Source organism: Chaetodon auriga, chromosome 16 (assembly GCF_051107435.1).
Source record: "Chaetodon auriga isolate fChaAug3 chromosome 16, fChaAug3.hap1, whole genome shotgun sequence".
NCBI lineage: Eukaryota > Metazoa > Chordata > Actinopteri > Chaetodontiformes > Chaetodontidae > Chaetodon > Chaetodon auriga.
Window position 1 is genome coordinate 5,029,655 of NC_135089.1, and position 17,810 is coordinate 5,047,464.

General features: G+C 44.6%; 1 protein-coding gene across 2 annotated transcripts; it reads right to left on the reverse strand.

The window, feature by feature from the left end:
• Positions 1 to 3,188: 3,188 nt before the first annotated feature.
• znf652 (zinc finger protein 652) lies at positions 3,189 to 17,646 on the reverse strand. 2 transcript variants are annotated; one of them, XM_076752217.1, is made up of 6 exons: positions 17,527 to 17,646; positions 11,525 to 13,070; positions 9,214 to 9,361; positions 8,963 to 9,078; positions 6,630 to 6,774; positions 3,189 to 4,784 (listed from the first exon to the last, which is right to left on the reverse strand). In XM_076752217.1, exons 2-6 carry the CDS (start codon positions 12,560 to 12,562, stop codon positions 4,165 to 4,167), a joined length of 2,067 nt encoding a protein of 688 aa, XP_076608332.1. In that variant the 5' UTR covers positions 12,563 to 13,070; positions 17,527 to 17,646; the 3' UTR covers positions 3,189 to 4,164. The 2 variants fall into 2 exon arrangements, with proteins under 2 accessions (XP_076608332.1, XP_076608331.1); XM_076752216.1 differs by having other exon boundaries at positions 17,335 to 17,625.
• Positions 17,647 to 17,810: the final 164 nt, after the last annotated feature.

Sequence of the window (17,810 nt, forward strand, 5' to 3'; positions counted from 1 at the left end):
TGTGCCCTCAGAGGAGGCGCACTCTGTTTACGGATGAATTAAGCCGGTTGAGTTGGAGAAACAGATATCCAGGACGGGAGGACATTCTTCACACAATCCTGCTTTTACTCCTGGGTCTGATATTTAGACACTTTGTCCATATGCAACTGCTCATGTTATGACAAACACAGATGGAAAAACTGAGGCTGTACGTTACCTAACCAGAGACTCCCTGCCTGAGGTCACCGACGGTCAAAGTCGCTGCCAAGTGAATACAATGGAGCCTACTGCACGGCTCTCTCAGGTCATCTGCAAAAATAAACACCAAGTCTGCTGAAGAAGACTCAAACAGAAATGTTTTTGCACCTAGCAGGCCACATGGAAAGAACAGGAAGCGGTCACGAAGAAGAGGACCTAAAACTTCCCTTTGTCAAATAAATGCTTTGAAAAGCAAAGAAGTCTGCGGCTGAACTTGCAGCATCATGTGCAGCCTGTTTGGGTCACGGGCGCTTCGCCAAGAACCCAGTGACCCTAAACTGGTAAAGTAACAGCACTCAAGCTAATAGAGTCTGTGCAGTTGCAACAGTCAGCTGGAATTTCAGCTTTTCAGCGAAGCTTAGTGTGAAAGTTGAAGTGAACCCGCTGACCTGCCATCAGGAGCAAGCCGTGCACAAATATTATTGTTCTACATTCCACGTGCAATCACCTGTCCTTGTGGAGGTAACCAGTTCACAGCGCTTGAAGATAAAAAGAGGCACACAAATATGTGATAATCATGGCTACTTGTTTTTACTTCTCAAAGTTAGCAGTCAGTTAAATGTACATTATCAAAAAAGGCCCAACTTTTTCACTTCTCCCCAATCTCCAGATAACATACAAAAAAAGGACAAACCAGGACATTATAAAGCTGCACATTTTGTACCAGATACAATAATAAAATACGCAATGCTACATTAAGTGGTTAAAAATACAAAGGGGAAAAAGTATATTGATTTTTTTTAAAACATCTTTAAAGAACATACAATGTTATTTTTTCTTAACTAGCCAAGAATTTTAGTAGAAAGTGCATTCTATATAACAAAGAAAGGAGGAGGAGAATCATTCAGCAAACTGAAAGACGGAACAGGACGTGACGGAGAGAAAAGCTCCATGAGCAGACAGAACAGAAGAATGTGTCTCAGACATAACTCGGAGGGGCTAGTGGAAAGTCGCCAAAGCAGGAGGAGCATCGCTTTCACTTTGAGGGGATGCACATATCGGAGAAAAAGTGTATTTCTTTGAAAAAATAAGAAATTAAATGTATGCACATACGAAAAGAAATGTCCTTTGCTTGCTATGGTCCCCTCCACACTACCCGCCTCCACCCGGGATTCTCCTCCTTTCCTTGCCTAAAAACATCCACTCAAAGTAATCACCTCCACCCTTTCCCATGCAGCCATAACTGCACTCTGTTCCACAATGCATTGTCAGTCCCTCCCTTCCCTGCGCCTCACCCACGCAGCAGTAAAGTGCAGAGAATACACACAAATGAAAAGGCTTTTTAAAAAAAAAAAAAAAAAAAAAAAAAAAAAACAAGACAAAGATCCATACTGCAAAATGCTGAAGCACAGCAGTGAACCCGATGGGGGGGCAGGATGATAAGCAAATAATGCAGCCGGCATTAAGACCCACAGAAATGGCAGGATAATTGCAGGTCTCAAATTAAAAAAAAAAAAAAAAAAAAAAAAGGGCATCCTAAACTACAGAGCTTAACCACGTCAGACTAAATTCTGCTTGAGCGGTAGAAAGAGGATCACGGTAAATTTACTGCTATCGTCCATCTCAGGTATCCCCAAATACACATATTGGGGCACACTGTAAAAGCAGCTTTTGGTACAAGAGCACTGGGGACAACCAGACAGACAGACTGGTAGAGACTAATGCATGCACACACACACACACTCTCTCTCTCTCTCACACACACTCACACACAGCTCAATGTTGCTCCTAAGCGCACATCTGATAGCCGCCAGCCTAGGTGAAGGGCTAACAACCAGGCAATTCAAATCCATGCCAAACACTTCCAACCATTTATGCAAATAACATTCACACCATCGGCTATTACATTAACAAATGTAATTCCTCGCGCTGACTCGCTCGCACGTATGCTTATTTATACAAGAATTCCAAGTATTAGAAGTTGTACGACCACTGCCTTTTATCCTGACGTTTCCTATCATGTGCTAACAACAGTATAGCTACACTGCAGAACCATTCATTAGCTTAAAACTGAGCAAATTATCAGAGAACATTTTAAAAAAAAAAACAAAAAAAAAAACACACACACAAATGACTCATCAGCCATCATTCTGCGTAGGCAACATTCAACAGGGTTAGACACGCGTTTGCCTGTGTGGACCAAAGTATGTCAGTACGACGAAAGTCAAAAGACAAACCTTTACATTACAACAACGCCCCACACCAAAACCGTGGAATATAGGCTGAGAGGAATATGCATAATTGCCTGTTAAGAACTGTGATGAAAAAGGTCCCAGGTGTGTATACTGTGTGTGCGCGCACGCGTGTGTGTGTGTGTCAAATGACCTTTAACATGGTGACCCGTATCATTTCGACAGCAGCGAAGGAAGGTGGGGTAAATCCTGATGGGGCCGTGTGTGTGGCCCCTCACAGTGGCAGTATTTGACAGTCGTCTGTTATCTAAAAGCATCTGTTGACCAACAGTATTGAAAGCTGAGGTTGCACTGATCACAGTAAGTACATCAGTGTCCGTATGGTCTTTTGTGTGTGTGTGTGTGTGTGCTTGAGTCAGTGTGAGGGTGTGTGTGTGTGTGTGTGTGTGTGTGTGCCCATGGCATGTCCTGCATAACTTGAGTTTCTTCATCACAAAATATCTCGTCAAACCTCAAATCCATTGTAGAAAAGCCAGGCTGGCATGTTCTATATGACACAATACATCGTTATTCTGCAATATTACACGTCTGAAAATCAAATGGAAAAATCTAAATTAAGAAATATTTTATGTACTGGAATGGAAAGCACCATTTAACCATGATGTGAATCTAGACCATGTTTAGATTCACCTAACCATTTACAAAACCTTTTTTTTTTTTTTTTCTCCAAATGTCCTTTACAAAAATTCCTCCCCGCCTTCTTTCTGTAACCTATGGCACTGCGTCTTTCACTACTGCTGTTGCCCTCCTGACAGAACGCCTCAGCCTTAGGACAAAGACAGGCTCAGTTAGAACCAGTTACAACATTCATTTAACATTTCCGTGGGGGCCAAGGCTCTGCAGTACAACAAGGAGGACAGGCTGAGTATTGCTATGGGGAGGACCCGCGCAGAAAGCAAAAGTCCTGACCGATGTGCAACCGTAAGTCGACTGGACATAAAGAGGAAAATACAATGACACTGATCTTTGAGAAGCCGTGAAGCCCAGGTAATACATATGTTGACTTCCATCAGCAGCTTTCGATGAAAAGGAGATACTTTACACCCATCAATGTACAGATAGAGAACTCACACAGAGATCATTTTCACGTGGATTTCCTAAGAAAATGTCCGAGAAAAAAGTTCTAGAGGTTGTAAAATCTTTCTGACCAGGGGATTTAAGTCGGTCTCACAACCCCGATTCCAAAAGAGCTGGGACGCTGTGTAAAACGCAAAACATAAAAACAGAACGTGATCAGCCGTTTCACCTGTTACCAATGAACCTGTTTACCTGTGGAATGTTCCAAACAGGTGTTTTTGGACCGTTCCACACGTTTCCGGTCTTTTGTTGCTCCTGTCCCAACGTGTTTGAAACGTGTCGCTGCATCAGATTCAGAATAAACAGATATTTGCAAAAACCAGTGAAGCTGATGAGGTCAGACATTAAACATATCGTCTTTGTACTGTTTTCAGTTGAGAACATGTCAGAAAAAGTTACCACATTCTGTTTCATTTGTGTTTAAACAGCGTCTCAACGTTCTTGGAATGGGGGTATTTAAACAGCATGTGTACTGAGGGTGTATCAGTCTAAATCACATACACAGGTGTGCACGCTTAGCTTGACTTATTTCAATCTGTTTGAGAGGAGCAGAGCACCCTTATATCAGGGGCCTGGCAACTGAGAGACTGAGGCAGGACTATGAGAAGAGGAGGAACAAGGCGCGGTTCGGTGTGGGCCTGCAGAGCTGGAGCACAGTTCAGTGGTGCTGTGGGGCTCCGGGGCCCTTGTCAGGGGGAGCCATGTGGTGCAGGTAGCTGCTGTCTTCATGCCCACAGTGGTTTAAGGGCTCACTCTTGAAAAGGGCCGGGGGCGGGGGCAAGTGGGAGACCGGGGGCACGGCCAGGTGGTGATGGGGGTGAGGTGGGGCGTGCTGGGGTGCGTTTGAGAGGTGCTGCTGGGTTGTCTGAGGGTGGGGATGATGGTGAGAGGGGGTCGAGTGGAGCTGCACGTGGGAGAACGTGTGTCCCACGGGGCCTCGCGGAGGCATGGGCCCTCCCGTCGGGCTGAGGCCCAGAGGTGCTGAAGTGGTGGCCGGGGTGGCGGCTGAGGGGCCGGGACCCGACGTGGAGGAAGAGGAGAAGGTGTTGGCAAAGATTCGGACAGGCACAGGCGGGCCGCTGGTCTGCAGAACCACTGGGCTGGTGACCCGGAAACACTTCTCTTTGTGTGCTTTGAGCATGTTGGAGAATCTGAAGCGCTGGCCGCACACCTCGCAGGGGTAGGGCTTCTCCCCGGTGTGGGTGCGGCGGTGGCGCTTCATGTTGGGCCGGCTGGTGAAGCTCTTCCCACAGATCTCACAGATGAAAGGCTTCTCTCCTGCACAGATTCAGGGAGGAAAGAGCCTTTATTACTTAACAAAAAGATTACGGCTTCTCAGGGAAAATATGTTTCATCAGTCGAAATCTTTGTTCTCAAATGTGATGGTGACAAAACCTAAAATAATCAATTGATTAAAGCTCTCCAAAAGGACAAAGTTTTTTTTTTCCTTTCATCATTCCTCGACAACAGCTCTCTTTTAAAAATGCTAATACGTTGCCATCTTGAATTGAGGGTCTTTGCTGTCAACCCACCCACTCCACAGGAAGCTATTACAATTCACACTTTGAGGAGACGAGATGTGAAAGTGAACAACAGCAGCTCCGTCGGAATGCCGCTCTCATTAACCTCCCTCCATGGAGCCACTGAATGTGCCTGCTACCACCCACACAGCCATCGAACAGGCTGCTGAAGGGCTCTGTAAAATGCCTTACTCTGGCATATTATGTGTGAAGCTCCTCCAAACCGACTGAATATCAAAAGGTGGCAGCTAATGTGCTTGTCTTCTATAACTGTTACATTACACTCACAAGAAACGGTCAAAAATCTGCGTGCAGTGAACCAAACTTTGGGAGTTTAACACGTGTGCTGCCTATTACAGGGCAAGGCTGGGTGTGTCTCCTCCTGCAGGATGCTAAATTGGTTGCTAGCGGCAGGGAGAGGAGAGGGTAGCGTAATTACACATCACAAATAGAACTGTGAGGGCCAACAGAGAGCGGTGTGTCCACCCACGACAGGCACGGCTGGAAAAAAACAGTGAAGGACGTGCAGGCTGCGCTGCTCAGTTTGGTCTTGGAAATAGCAATGCAGCAGGGACAGAAAATCAGAGGGGTGCAATACAGCATGTGTCTGGGTAGTCATTATAAGCCGCAATATATGCAAGGCTCTTCTTTGATGTGGAGCGTCCCTCTCATTACAAAAACAGGGCGAAGTCTACCACTATAATGTTCATCTTGGAAGCATCCCATGTCTTTCCTATTTTTGGGAGCATATGGTGACTGGCTGGCTGACTGAGCTCTGGAACATTGTTATTTAGCGAAGTTTCATCTCGAAATATTTCAGAATGTTAAAGAATCTGTATTTAGACTTGGAACAGGGAGGATAAAAACACAGCATCTGATAACGGCTTTAAAAAAAAATGCATGGCCTTCGGACACTTTTTGTATTCTTCTTCACATGTAACCGAAGAACTGAGAAGATCAAGAATAGTAAACTGATAAAAGACTGAAAAAATAAGAAACATTTTGCATGCAGCGCCATAACCACTGAGTCATCGTGTTGTGCTTTGTAATCTACTGTTACACGACTGTGTGATATTATGTGACTGCAGATGGCGGAGAGGAAATGTGCAGAGGTGGAGGAGAGGACTGATGGCAGAGAGGCGAGACGCCTGTCTGTCCCCGGCACAGCAGAGCTCAGCTGAGCGCTGTCTGCGTAGTTTTCTGTTTTGGCCGGTGGAGACCTCAAACTCTTCTTACACCCTCCTTCTCTGTCATCCTGCTCTTTTCCCATATGGAAAAGTTAGCTTCATCCTCACGAGTGATGGCCAGGGCTTACTTGTATTCTGAATCAATTCTGTATACAAGTTGTGTCTCATCTGAGGCTTGTGTTTGACCTTGACGCCCCACCCTGACAGACATGGGCCATTGTAACATACAATCTCTGGAACAGGAACGTCTCAGAGGGCAGGAACAACAGCCCGGGAACTAAATTTAAACCTAGTTGTTAGCAGGTCTTGCAGTCGCAGCATGGGTTAGTTTCCTGCAAAGCGTAGGGAAACATGCTTTAAAACAAGGAGCAGTTTCTGGGGTCAAACAGGGCCACGACTGCAGACCCATTTCTCACCTGTGTGTGTTTTCATGTGCTCATCGAAATACTGTTTCATGTTGAAGTCTTTGCCGCACCATTGGCACATGAACTGCTTGTGTCCGATGTGAATGCTCATGTGGGAGCGCAGCTGGTACTTGTATTGGAACCGCTCGTCGCAGTTCTGCAGAGACAACAGAGGCAATCAGATAACATACACACACCAGGTCAGTACACGAGCACGGACGCGGCAATGTACACGAAACCTGTCAATCATTCACATGCTCCTCTTTCTGTACAACTTGTTGAAAATGGTTTGAAAATTAAATGTTTAGCAGCTTTAAAAACGATCCCTTTGAGCCTTAGATGTTACACAATTCCGAGTTATGTGATCTTTTTCCAGATGCGCTGCTGTCATGTAATGTCTGCACACGGAAAGCTTTTACTTTCTTCATGCACACGAGAAACCAGGTCGCTGGGACAAGTCCAGTTTAGCAGAAAAGAGAGCGTTTTAGTTTCAGTCAGATTCCAATATTGCATTTAATTATTCTGTATATGGAGGGAGCCCAGCCCAGGATAATCATACACATGGAGGAGAAATCCGGTTTCTCTTAATCCTTGATAAAGAAGGAAGGTTTCTCATTTATATGTACATGAAATTAGGTTGCTGCAGCAAGCCAACAATAAACCATTTTTGGCTGCATGTAACCACACTGTGTTTGCATTATGAGGCTTTCTTGGTCGTGTATTTTCCTACAATAAAACATTTATAATCTCAATGGCTCCACCTGGTTAAATAAATATCTATGGGGGGAAAAAATCCAGCAGTTTCCATATGGTGCTATATGTTACATACATCCTTAATAAGAATAATCATATGTTACAGTGCAGGATGACTTCAAACATTTAATTAGAGCAGCTCCACCCAGAGACACATGTTCCCTGTGTGCCGTCCAAGTAGGTGGACGTCAAAAGGTCTCGGGTGGGAGGGAAGCACCCCATCTGTCAAGTCAGGAAAATATGACAATCAACTGTACCTAAGCAGATCCTGACACACACACATCCATCAGAGCCGTCAGTTAAAGCCCCAAAACACTGAACATTTAGTTCTGCACACGTCCTGTGTTCCAGTTTGTTGGTGAACGCTGTGGTCGTGAGGTTTGCTAATATTTGACATGGTCCCACTTTAGCTTCTCTGCGCAGCCCCCCCCCCCCCCCGACATCAACTGGATATAACTGACTATTTTGAGTTGCTCGCAAACCACACGGCACAGATGCCCCTCGGCTCGAACTAATGAGTGAAAACTACCTTGAGGCTGCTTTTGAGGGAAACACAAGGGCAAATTCATCTGGAGTGTAACTTTCAGTCACTCTTTCGGGGCTGAATTCAGCTCAAAACAAACACATCACAAAGGAAAAGCCAGAAAGACGATGACATTTTTGGAGGAACATGTGTTGACAAACAATATAAAACACACCCCTTTACCCCACTATGTCAACATTTTATTGATTCTGACATATTTGTGCAAGGGTGTTTTAAGCAGCCAGGAAAATGAAACCGTGACGCCTGCAGGAAAACTCTTCGTTCAACTATGGAATTTCAGCAGCTTAGAAAATGCATGATGTCTTGTTGGGAACCGTCATGGTGAGAGCTCTAATGTCTTCTATGTTACGTGACTGACTTTTCACATGGCTACACACAGCAGCAGCGGCAGCATGTGAAAGCAAAGAGTAAGAGTGGAAAAAATGACAGAAGACCAGACAAACAACCCTAACCCTGCATGCTCCCCGGCATTCCTGTTCTTCAGCTGCAGGGCCAAATACCAATATTCTGTCTACGCAGCCTGAGCTTGACTTTGAACAGCCTTCTCAATCAATCAATCAATCAATGTCACCAAAAAAGCCAAAATATGATCAGGTGAGATACATTATGATACTGTCTCAACTTGGCGTAGACCCAGCCAGAAAGCTTTATTCTTAACGATCACATAGTATGATACTATTCCTCAGTTACACTGAACGTGTGCACTGGACTGTTGAGATTTTGAGTTAAAAAACAAATAAAAAACTCACTGTTAGCATATAGCTGCTGTAAGCCAAAGGGCACAAATATTATTTCATTATTATTTTCAGCCTTTATTGCATTAGCCTGCATGTAGGCCGACATGTAGTTGACTTAATTAAAAAAATAATCTGATGAATCACTTAACGATGGGGATTTTTTATTAACTTTATCTTTTAGGGTGATGACGTCTTAAAATATGACGACAGAAATTCAAAGCTTCATTTGAGAAGCTCAAAGAAATGACATTCGGCACTTTTCGGTATGACGGATGCGATGCCTGAACGGGGACACAGCGGGTGAATCTTACCTCACACCGGAAGGGCTTCTCTCCAGAATGCTGGAGCGAGTGAACTTTTAAAGACATGCTGCGTTTAAACGACTTCCCACATGTCTCACAGGTAAATGGCATGTCCTTAGTGTGAGCTGGGTTTGAGGGAAAGAGAAGCAGAAAAGAGAGCAAATCTTATTGAACTGAGAGCTGAACGATGCTCACAACCCCAGTGTGGGACATTAGTGGTGCAGCACAACAGGAACTGTGGAAAAAAGGCCCCCACTTACCAACCATGTGCTTACGGACGTGAGCCATAGTGTAGAACTTCTTCTCACAGATCTCACATGAGAACTTCTTTTCTGCATAGCCGTGCACGATCTTAATGTGCTCATGCAGCGACCACAGCTTCTTAAAAGACTTATTGCAGGAGACGCACTAAAGGACACACACAAGCAGAAAAAAAAAGCATTATGTTTAAGGTTGTTGTTGCTGATGAATATCCTGAGTAACAAAACCTGAGGGCCATAAAATGGTTCTCTTTGCCGAACTTGTTTCATTATACTGCAGCTCCCTCTGCTGGGGAGAAATCACAATGGGTCTCGCTTCCTGAATCCCCTCAGGAGATCTTCTGATGACAGCCAACGCACAAAGCAGCTCAGATGCAATTAAAGAAGAATTAATTTCATCAACGCTAATTTGACTTGTTGATGCCATTCCTGATTAAATCATACAGACTTGGACCCGCTTGGACCCTGATCAACAGAGACAGGCTTTAATTTCAAGGTACATTTGCATGAAGTACAAAACAATCGATTCTTCAGATCCTTTCAAGCAGAAGTTAAACTACGCTTTTAAGTCTGTGTGGATCAATCAGTAGCAGCTTTGCACATTTGGGCACTGGTTTTAACAAAGTTTTCTTTGCAAAACAGCACAAGTTGTGTTCTGGTTTAGACCAACTTGGCCACTTTACTTGCCAGCTGTACAGCAGTCTTGCAGACTGCAGGGCCTTCAGCAGACAGGCTTATCCACAGCATCACGCTGCCTCAACAAATAAAACACCAAACCAAAGCATTTAATATGATGGCCAGAAAGCTTAATTTTTGCCTCTACGTGTCAAAGAGACATCCGCTTTGTTTTATGTCTCCCAAATTCCTTCTGGCAAATGTTAGCCAAGTTATCATGTGAGCTTTTTTTCTCCTTTTTTTTTTCTTCAACTGTGTCTTTCTCTTTTCAGCTACCACAAAACTGGTGAAGCAGCAGCGAGACAGCTGTGTGTGTTCACTGTCTCCCATCTCAGCCACAAAACCCGGAGCTCTGTCAGAGCTGCCACGGGCCTGATGGTAGCCTGACTACTGCTTCTATCACACAGATGATTAGTTTTTGACTTCTGCCTATTCAAGACAGGATTTACACTGTGCCATAATTTTTTAATCCTTTTTAAAAGTAACCTCACTGTGCTCTGAGGGACATTCATTTTTATATCCTACCCTTGATTGCTTCTTTTATGATTTGTTTTGGACTGAATCCATAGCTGACATGAAAGCTTTGACCGGGAAACTGACTAACCAGTCAGCAGAACTTCCAGATACAGGTGTGTGGACTCCATTCAACTTACTATGAAGATTTTAATAAAGCAGGTGAAGCACCCGGGAAACAGCTGTGTGTACAATATCTCCCATTTCAGCCACAAACCCTGGAGCTCCATCAGAGCTGCCACAGGCCTGTTGGCGGCCTACACCCGTGATGCGGTGATGGGTTTGGTGCCCCAGAGCTTAAGAGGGTGAATGCTTATGAAATTGGTCATTAAGTTACATTTGCACTACATTTAAATATATCTGATTTTCTTTTTCTACTGATCAGTGTATAAAATCCTTCTCACAGCCACTGTAATTCACTGTTAGTAATAAAATATTAATATGTCCAAGCTGATGATACATTTGAAGGACACTGTATTAATGTAACACTCAGTGTGTCAATAGTAGTTGTCAAAAGGTGAAAACGCTTTTCTCCACAGACTAAAGATGCAAATCAAGTTCAACAAAACAGGAGGCTAAATTAAGCTATTCAAAACAGCCACATGCCCCTTGGGTATAAATAAGCTGAATCACCTTATTGAGTTTTAGAGAAGTAAAACCACACCAAACCCACATATGATGCCATCAAAGACAGCAGACGACAATATATTCTTTAAATATTTTTTCAATATGTTAACAGTTTGAGACGGTCTGTGGAGGCAACGCTCCAGACCACTTTCAATCAGTTAAAACCATTATGTTTTAGGTTTTATATGTCGCCAATAATTCACAGCTGGAAACAAAGAACATTAATAATATCATTAGGTAGGATTTTTAACTTCACAAACTGAAATAAGTAGAACAGGATACAACAGCTATATGCTTGAACACCAGCTTAACTCATCAAAGAACATAACCTCAATCTCAAAGCAAATTGTGCTGTGCAGCTTCTAAAATTATCTAGGCATATAAAGATGTTATCAAACGATGCGGTGAGCCCTGGACATGAAACATTCAGAATAAAATGTAAATTTGCAAGAGCAGTTACACAGATATGACATGAGAGTGCAGAGGTGTGCTTTACCTGGATGTTCTTCTCACAGTCAGTCTGCTGGTGTAAGGCCAGCTCACTCTCCAGGACGAACTTCTTGCCACACTTGTCGCAAATCTGCATCCGCCGGTGTGTGACATTCATGTGCTTCTCCAAGTACCAGCGCGTGTTAAACACTCGGGGGCACTTTTCACACGCCAGCATCTCCTTCTCCTCCACCTCTGATTTCCCTCCTGCCGTCGTGGAGCCGGCAGACGATGGGGCTGACCTGGCTGACCTGCGCTTGCTCTTTGGGGGCTCCATGTGCTTCCGCCGGCCCCTGGTGGTCATTCCAGCGGTGGCGGCGCTCAGAGCCGTTCGGAGGCTTTTCCTCTGCGGCTGGCTGGGAGCTGCTGTGCTACTGGCGGCCCGACGGGCCCTCTTTGACCTCGTCCTTCGACTCTCAATCTCATCTTCCTCGTCGTCTTCCTCCTCTTCTTCATCGGGGCTGTCCTCTTCCTCCTCCTCCTCCTCCTCTTCCTCCTCATCGTCTTCGTCATCGTCGCTGCCTGCTCTCTCAGAGTCATCGGCTGTGGTTCCAGTTTTGTTGTCCCCCTTGGACACGTGAAGCGTCTGGTTGTTCAGATTAACCTCGACAATGATCTGCTCACGCTTGAAGCCCTCCTCCTCCCCGTCCTCCTCCTCCTCTTCCTCTTCATCATCGTCGTCATCATCTTCAGTGTCATCAGAGGTGCCGTCGTTGCCGGCCTGGGACCCCTGCGTCCCCACTTCCTGCCCGGCTCCCCCCTCTCTGAAATACTGCTGATGTTGCTGTGGAGTCACATGTTGAGTGGGCACCTGACCCATGTTCTGATCGCCCATGGATGTCTTGGCTGCCATTTTATTGTCCACTAACACAGAATAAGGCTTACCACCAACCTCCCTCTTATAAAGCTTTCCTGTCAGGTCCAGATCTGGGTTAGGAGAGTGAAAATAAGACTGGGACACCGGCGCCCTACGTCCTTCCTCCTGTGACATCCCGCCAAGGCTGGGGACGGAAACCTCTTCCTTGAGGCTCTTGCAGGATTTCATGAAGCGGGGAAGGGAATGGAGCTGGTGGGAGCACAAGGCAATGGAAAAGAGTAACTGCTATGGCTCTGGGAAGACTAGCCTACTCTACAAGGAAGGGCAGGGGATGCCACACCACTCCCCCACCCTCCTTCTACTGCAGAGACAGGAAGGAGGGGATGAGGTGACTGATAGTCAACCCGATTCAAAAAGAGCATCCATGCTGTCCAAGGTAGGAAATGCAGTTGGAAAGACATACAACCTCTTCCAAGTTTTGTTCCATACGCTTAAAAATCTGACTGCAAAATCAAAGGCTCAGTGTCTTTGATGCTGAACATTTGAAGCTAAATTCCTCTCGAGTTACTATGCGAGGTGCAGGCAGCTGCCAGATTCAGTTTCTCTGAAGGCTGCTGCCCTGCAGGGTGCCAGTGTCTTCAAACTGCAGAGCAGGTAAAGACGAGCTGAATGCCAGAGATGGAACTGCTGTAAGGATTTCTGTGAGCTGCTTGAAGAGCCATTTACAGTGCATTACCTGTGAGGTCAGACAGAGAAGAAACAGCGAGAAACACAGATGAGATTAGAAAGGGCGCTCCGCTGTCTTGTGTCACTAGAGCATCTGAACCGAAACTACAGCCATACTGTCAAGTTTTCAACAGTAAGCGGCACATTTGCCCACAAATGTTTCGGTCTTGTGTGTAGGAGTCGAAACCACAGCCTTCACAAATGAATGCGAGTTCAATTTCAGAAGTTGAGTATTCGAAATATTTCTAGGCCACAACTGACACAACACCTCACTATAAAACACAATGGAGAGACGGTTTGCTTTCTGCAGTGACACGCCATAATATATCTTGTTAATTTAAGTGCATATTTACAACAGAAATACAATAAAACTCAGTCAGATGGGTTAGGCTTGCACAGCACAATATGTATTGCAACAGACATGCAAATATAGATGCCATCACTTTACCTCAGCAGCAATCTATATCTTGAATCTGAAATCATAAATTGCTCCAGTTGAAAGCTTCACTCCATCATAGCTGTGTTTCAGATCTTTCCAGCGTAACATCTGGTACATTCAGTTAACATGATCTTTGCAAATGCACAAGCCCACACCAAACTCGATGGCAAAGCCCTGATTAAATGAAAGATTGTTTTTTAAGCACACACCTCCCATTGACTGTTAGAGAGTATAGTGTAACCACAGCTCAGGAGCTCGTATAGCAAATATAACCACAGGAAACTGTATTTCAACTTTTCACTGAAGCCTAAGCACTGTGCAGTTTACAACCTACAGTAAGATCAAGTTTTTGCAGGTTGAAAGGTGAAAAAGACCAAAAACAAATCAATCTATTTTATCCTTGCTTTTATGTGGTTTATATGTTCTTCTGTCTTGCATACATGTATGCAGGGGCGTCCCTTCCTGACAGTTGGTTGACCTCGAACAACCTTACACCCTAGTCGCCATAATGAGTGTGCACTAGGGCGGTTTGCTCACGAGAAAACCTCCAAGAGCAAGAAACAAAAACACATTTCCTTTCTTGGAGACAGCAAACATCCTCTCCTCTGTGTCTTCACAAATGTCTTAAGCTTTATTTCTTTGAACACAAGACGCTCCACCTTCTACAAAGAAAACATAAAGAGGCCAAGGGGGACTTTCATATTCAGAAACCCCTCCGCCCGACACATGAAGGCTACTTTGTTCTAGTCTTTAATTTATAGTCATGATTAACATGAAGGGTTCGCAAGAGTGCCAGAAAAAGGAGCAAGAGAGTGTGCAAAGAGGGGTGAATCATATGTGACGCAATGAGTGCAGATCGACGCAGGCACGATGGGCCTGTTTTTCTTGATACCTGTGATTGCAATTATTGATCACAATTAGCTAAAAGCATGCTTTTTCTTTCACTTTTTCCAGAGGAATATTTGTCATCTGTAATAAAACCAACTTTCCTCAAGATTTACAAGGATTTCACTGCATCATTTTAAACTTCGCTCACTGATCATTCAATCGCAGTGCTCAGGCTGAACTTAAGTTCTGGTCATATTGATTCTTAATCAATTGTGAGAATCTCTCTTGGTAAACCATGAACCGATTTCCCTGTTGCGCCCACCACTTCATCTTATTGGTCTGTTCTAAAAGGCATGATGGCAGATGTAAATGGTAAAAATGGAAAAATGATGTTTGCTAGGTTTTTATTCAAGTCAAACACAGATGAATATGTTTTACCAGTTTTGCAAGCACGAGCGAAAGCTGTTTAAGTAGAATTTGACTATCCACACGCAGACACACCTGTCTTCCTGTGCATGCTGACTCTGATCCTTTCTGAGAATCGGACAGCAGCTCTGAGAGCATTAAGACCACAGGGGGAGGGCAAGCTCTGCACTGACAGAGCAACTCAACTCACATGGCAGTCTTAGACACAAAGCCTAATAGATTATCCTGCGTCTGGATGACAGAGGAATATAAAGTGCATGAGAAACCGCTGCATGAACTTGACTTAATATGCAATCAGTGGGTTGCATGCTTTTTTTTCAGCACATGAGTGCTTCTACTACTGTATACTATACTGTTTATGGGGCTGAAAGAATATACATCTAACTTGAAGAATGTATTTAATTTGCTAGTCACAATTTAAAACTAATCAAAAATGCTAAATTCAATGCTGAAAACTGTCAAAAAATGCACATGTGCAAATAAACAAACACAGTGTGGTTATGTAACGCATCTTGAGTAAAATCCTTCCACCCGCTTATCATTATCAATGATGAGTCATTTCAGAGTTTCACTCACAGTGAAATAATGCAGTCCTTTGATGTGGGAATCAAGTGGAGCGCAGACTTCTCAATATCACTGGTAATTAGTCTACACAATCACCTTGTCAGATGGGAAGGTCAAACCTATTGGAATGATTATCGTTTGTGACTGCCTTTTTCAGTTTGGACAGCTTTCAAAGATGAACTTTGCACCCTCATGCAAAAAGAGAGAAAAGTGCATACATGAAAGTCTCTCTGACAGCCCATTTAAGTAATCCAAAGCATTGCTAATGCTCAGCGAAACTTGCCCAGAAATCAAAGTTTGTTCGACAATAACCAATTTACAGCCTTCCTCAATCATGCTACAAAGGCATGATGAGAAACCAAAACTGATTTCATATAAGGTAAGCCACAAAGCCAATCACATACCGGATAGATGCTACTGCGGCTTAAGATTTAAATGACACAGGATGGGAGTTTTACTGCAAAGGCACACAACCCTTAAAACAACAACATCAAATGATGCAAATGTTCGCAAGGGCTTGGCTTGTGACAGTAAAGAAGATGAGACCTCTGAAGCAGTCAAAATGCATTACCTCTTATTATACAGCAGTGCGTCTCAAATCCATGCTCTCTCTCTCAAGTCTAGACTTTAATGAGCTTTCCCTTTCACAGCTTGTAGAGGACCTGTGTGAGGGTTCACATTCCTCACTCGGTCCAAACTCATAAGACCTTAACCAGCTCACTGTGTGGTGCGCTGCGGGGGTGCTCCATGCCTCTGTAGGCATTTGGCCCTAAAGCTCATAATCGGGTCATAGAGCCGTACCTTGTGTTTTTGGTTGGGTGTAAATCATCTGAGGTATCATAGAAAAGTGGGAGAGTATTATCTCAGCCCATGCTCTCCCATACTAAGTTTCTTTTTTCTCTTCTCATCACTGCACGGATGGAGACGCTGTGAAGCCTGACAGCAGTCGACTGGTCTGCACTACTGTGATATCTCTGTTCTAAACAGGAAAAGATAACATGGGAACATTCAACGAGTCTCTTCTGATTAAAATCTGACTTGGCATAAACTAAAAAATAAATACTGAAACATTATAGACATACAAATGGTAGGACTGGCTCCAGCAGGCTTACCATTTCTGGCAAACGAGGTTACAAAGTGAGAAACTAATATTATATATACTAATGGGAAGTGACATTATGACGAGATATGGTGCAGCAGGTACTTTGTGCCATATAGAGCTACATCTTGATCATAGCTAGCTTCTCAGATATTTAACTTGGAGTTAACGTTGCAGTGTGTACGAAGTAAAGAAAGGGTTAAAACAAAAAGGCAACACTGTACACCGAACAGCAGTAACACTGTGAAGGCCTGGCCAACTTAGGCTACTTAGCAAGCTAGCATTACTACATAGGCACTAACCTACATACACATGACAAGCTAACTTGGCTACATTAGCTAAAGGTGCAGCCATTACACATTTTAGTGCAGTTAAGGTTACTCAACCTCAAGAACAATCATATTATTCACCACAAGCTATTCCATCTGAAGGCTAGTACCAACTGACGTGCATTAGCTAACAACAGATAGAGGACTTTCACTTTTTTTAACCCAAAACCGCCCAGATTGGGGCTAGTTAGCTTTAAGCTAGCACCAACGTCAGATATTTAGCATAAACGTTACACTTAATTTCGATACTGCACTTTGAAGGGGAAACTGTGACAGCTATCGGACCCACATGAAGCGAGATGAAAAGGCGATGTCATGCTTTGTTATGAATGTATCTTACTTGTCGCGCAGGATGAATAGCACCGCTTTCCTAACAAAACCCCGACTGCTGTACTGACAAACCCACTCAACTCGACACTGTCACAAAGTCAGCGCTAGCTCAGCTCACGGACATTTCTCACTGCAGCTCCGGCCACCGGCTACCGGCGACCTGCGTGTGCTTTCCCCGGCAGCTGCCATGCTTGTCATACGCGTAAGTGCAGAAAATTAAGTTATATAGCAACATTTTCTTATCGCTTTGCTGGCTTACCTCCGTCGAGAGCGACCTCCCTCTTGCGTTCGTGCAATCAGAGTTGCACAGATTCGGGGTTGCACGCGCACTTCTCTCGTTCGCTCCCCCTCTACATTCGCGGATGTGCATTTAGAAAAGGCATTGGCGCCGATCCCTTTGTGCAAAAAATGTGGGAGATTATATGTTGATGTGCGTTGGCTGCGGAGATACCTGCGCACCGGTGTCTTCAGCCCCGCTACGTGGCCCGGCCAAGCTCTCGCGCGTCCCTCCGCCGTCCCGCGCTCATCCCAGGCATTCAGGCCGCTGTCTGGGCAGGCGCGCGGCCGGCAGCGTGTCTGGGTCTGGATGGAGGGTGGATTCTTTTCGTCTCCCCTCCACACCAGACAGGGCACAGCGCGCGCACACGCGCTCCGCTGAAATCCTTGATTGATGAAATAATAATGAGACCCCGAGGACCGTTTAATCCTCTCGAAGGATAAATCCTAAAAGAGTAA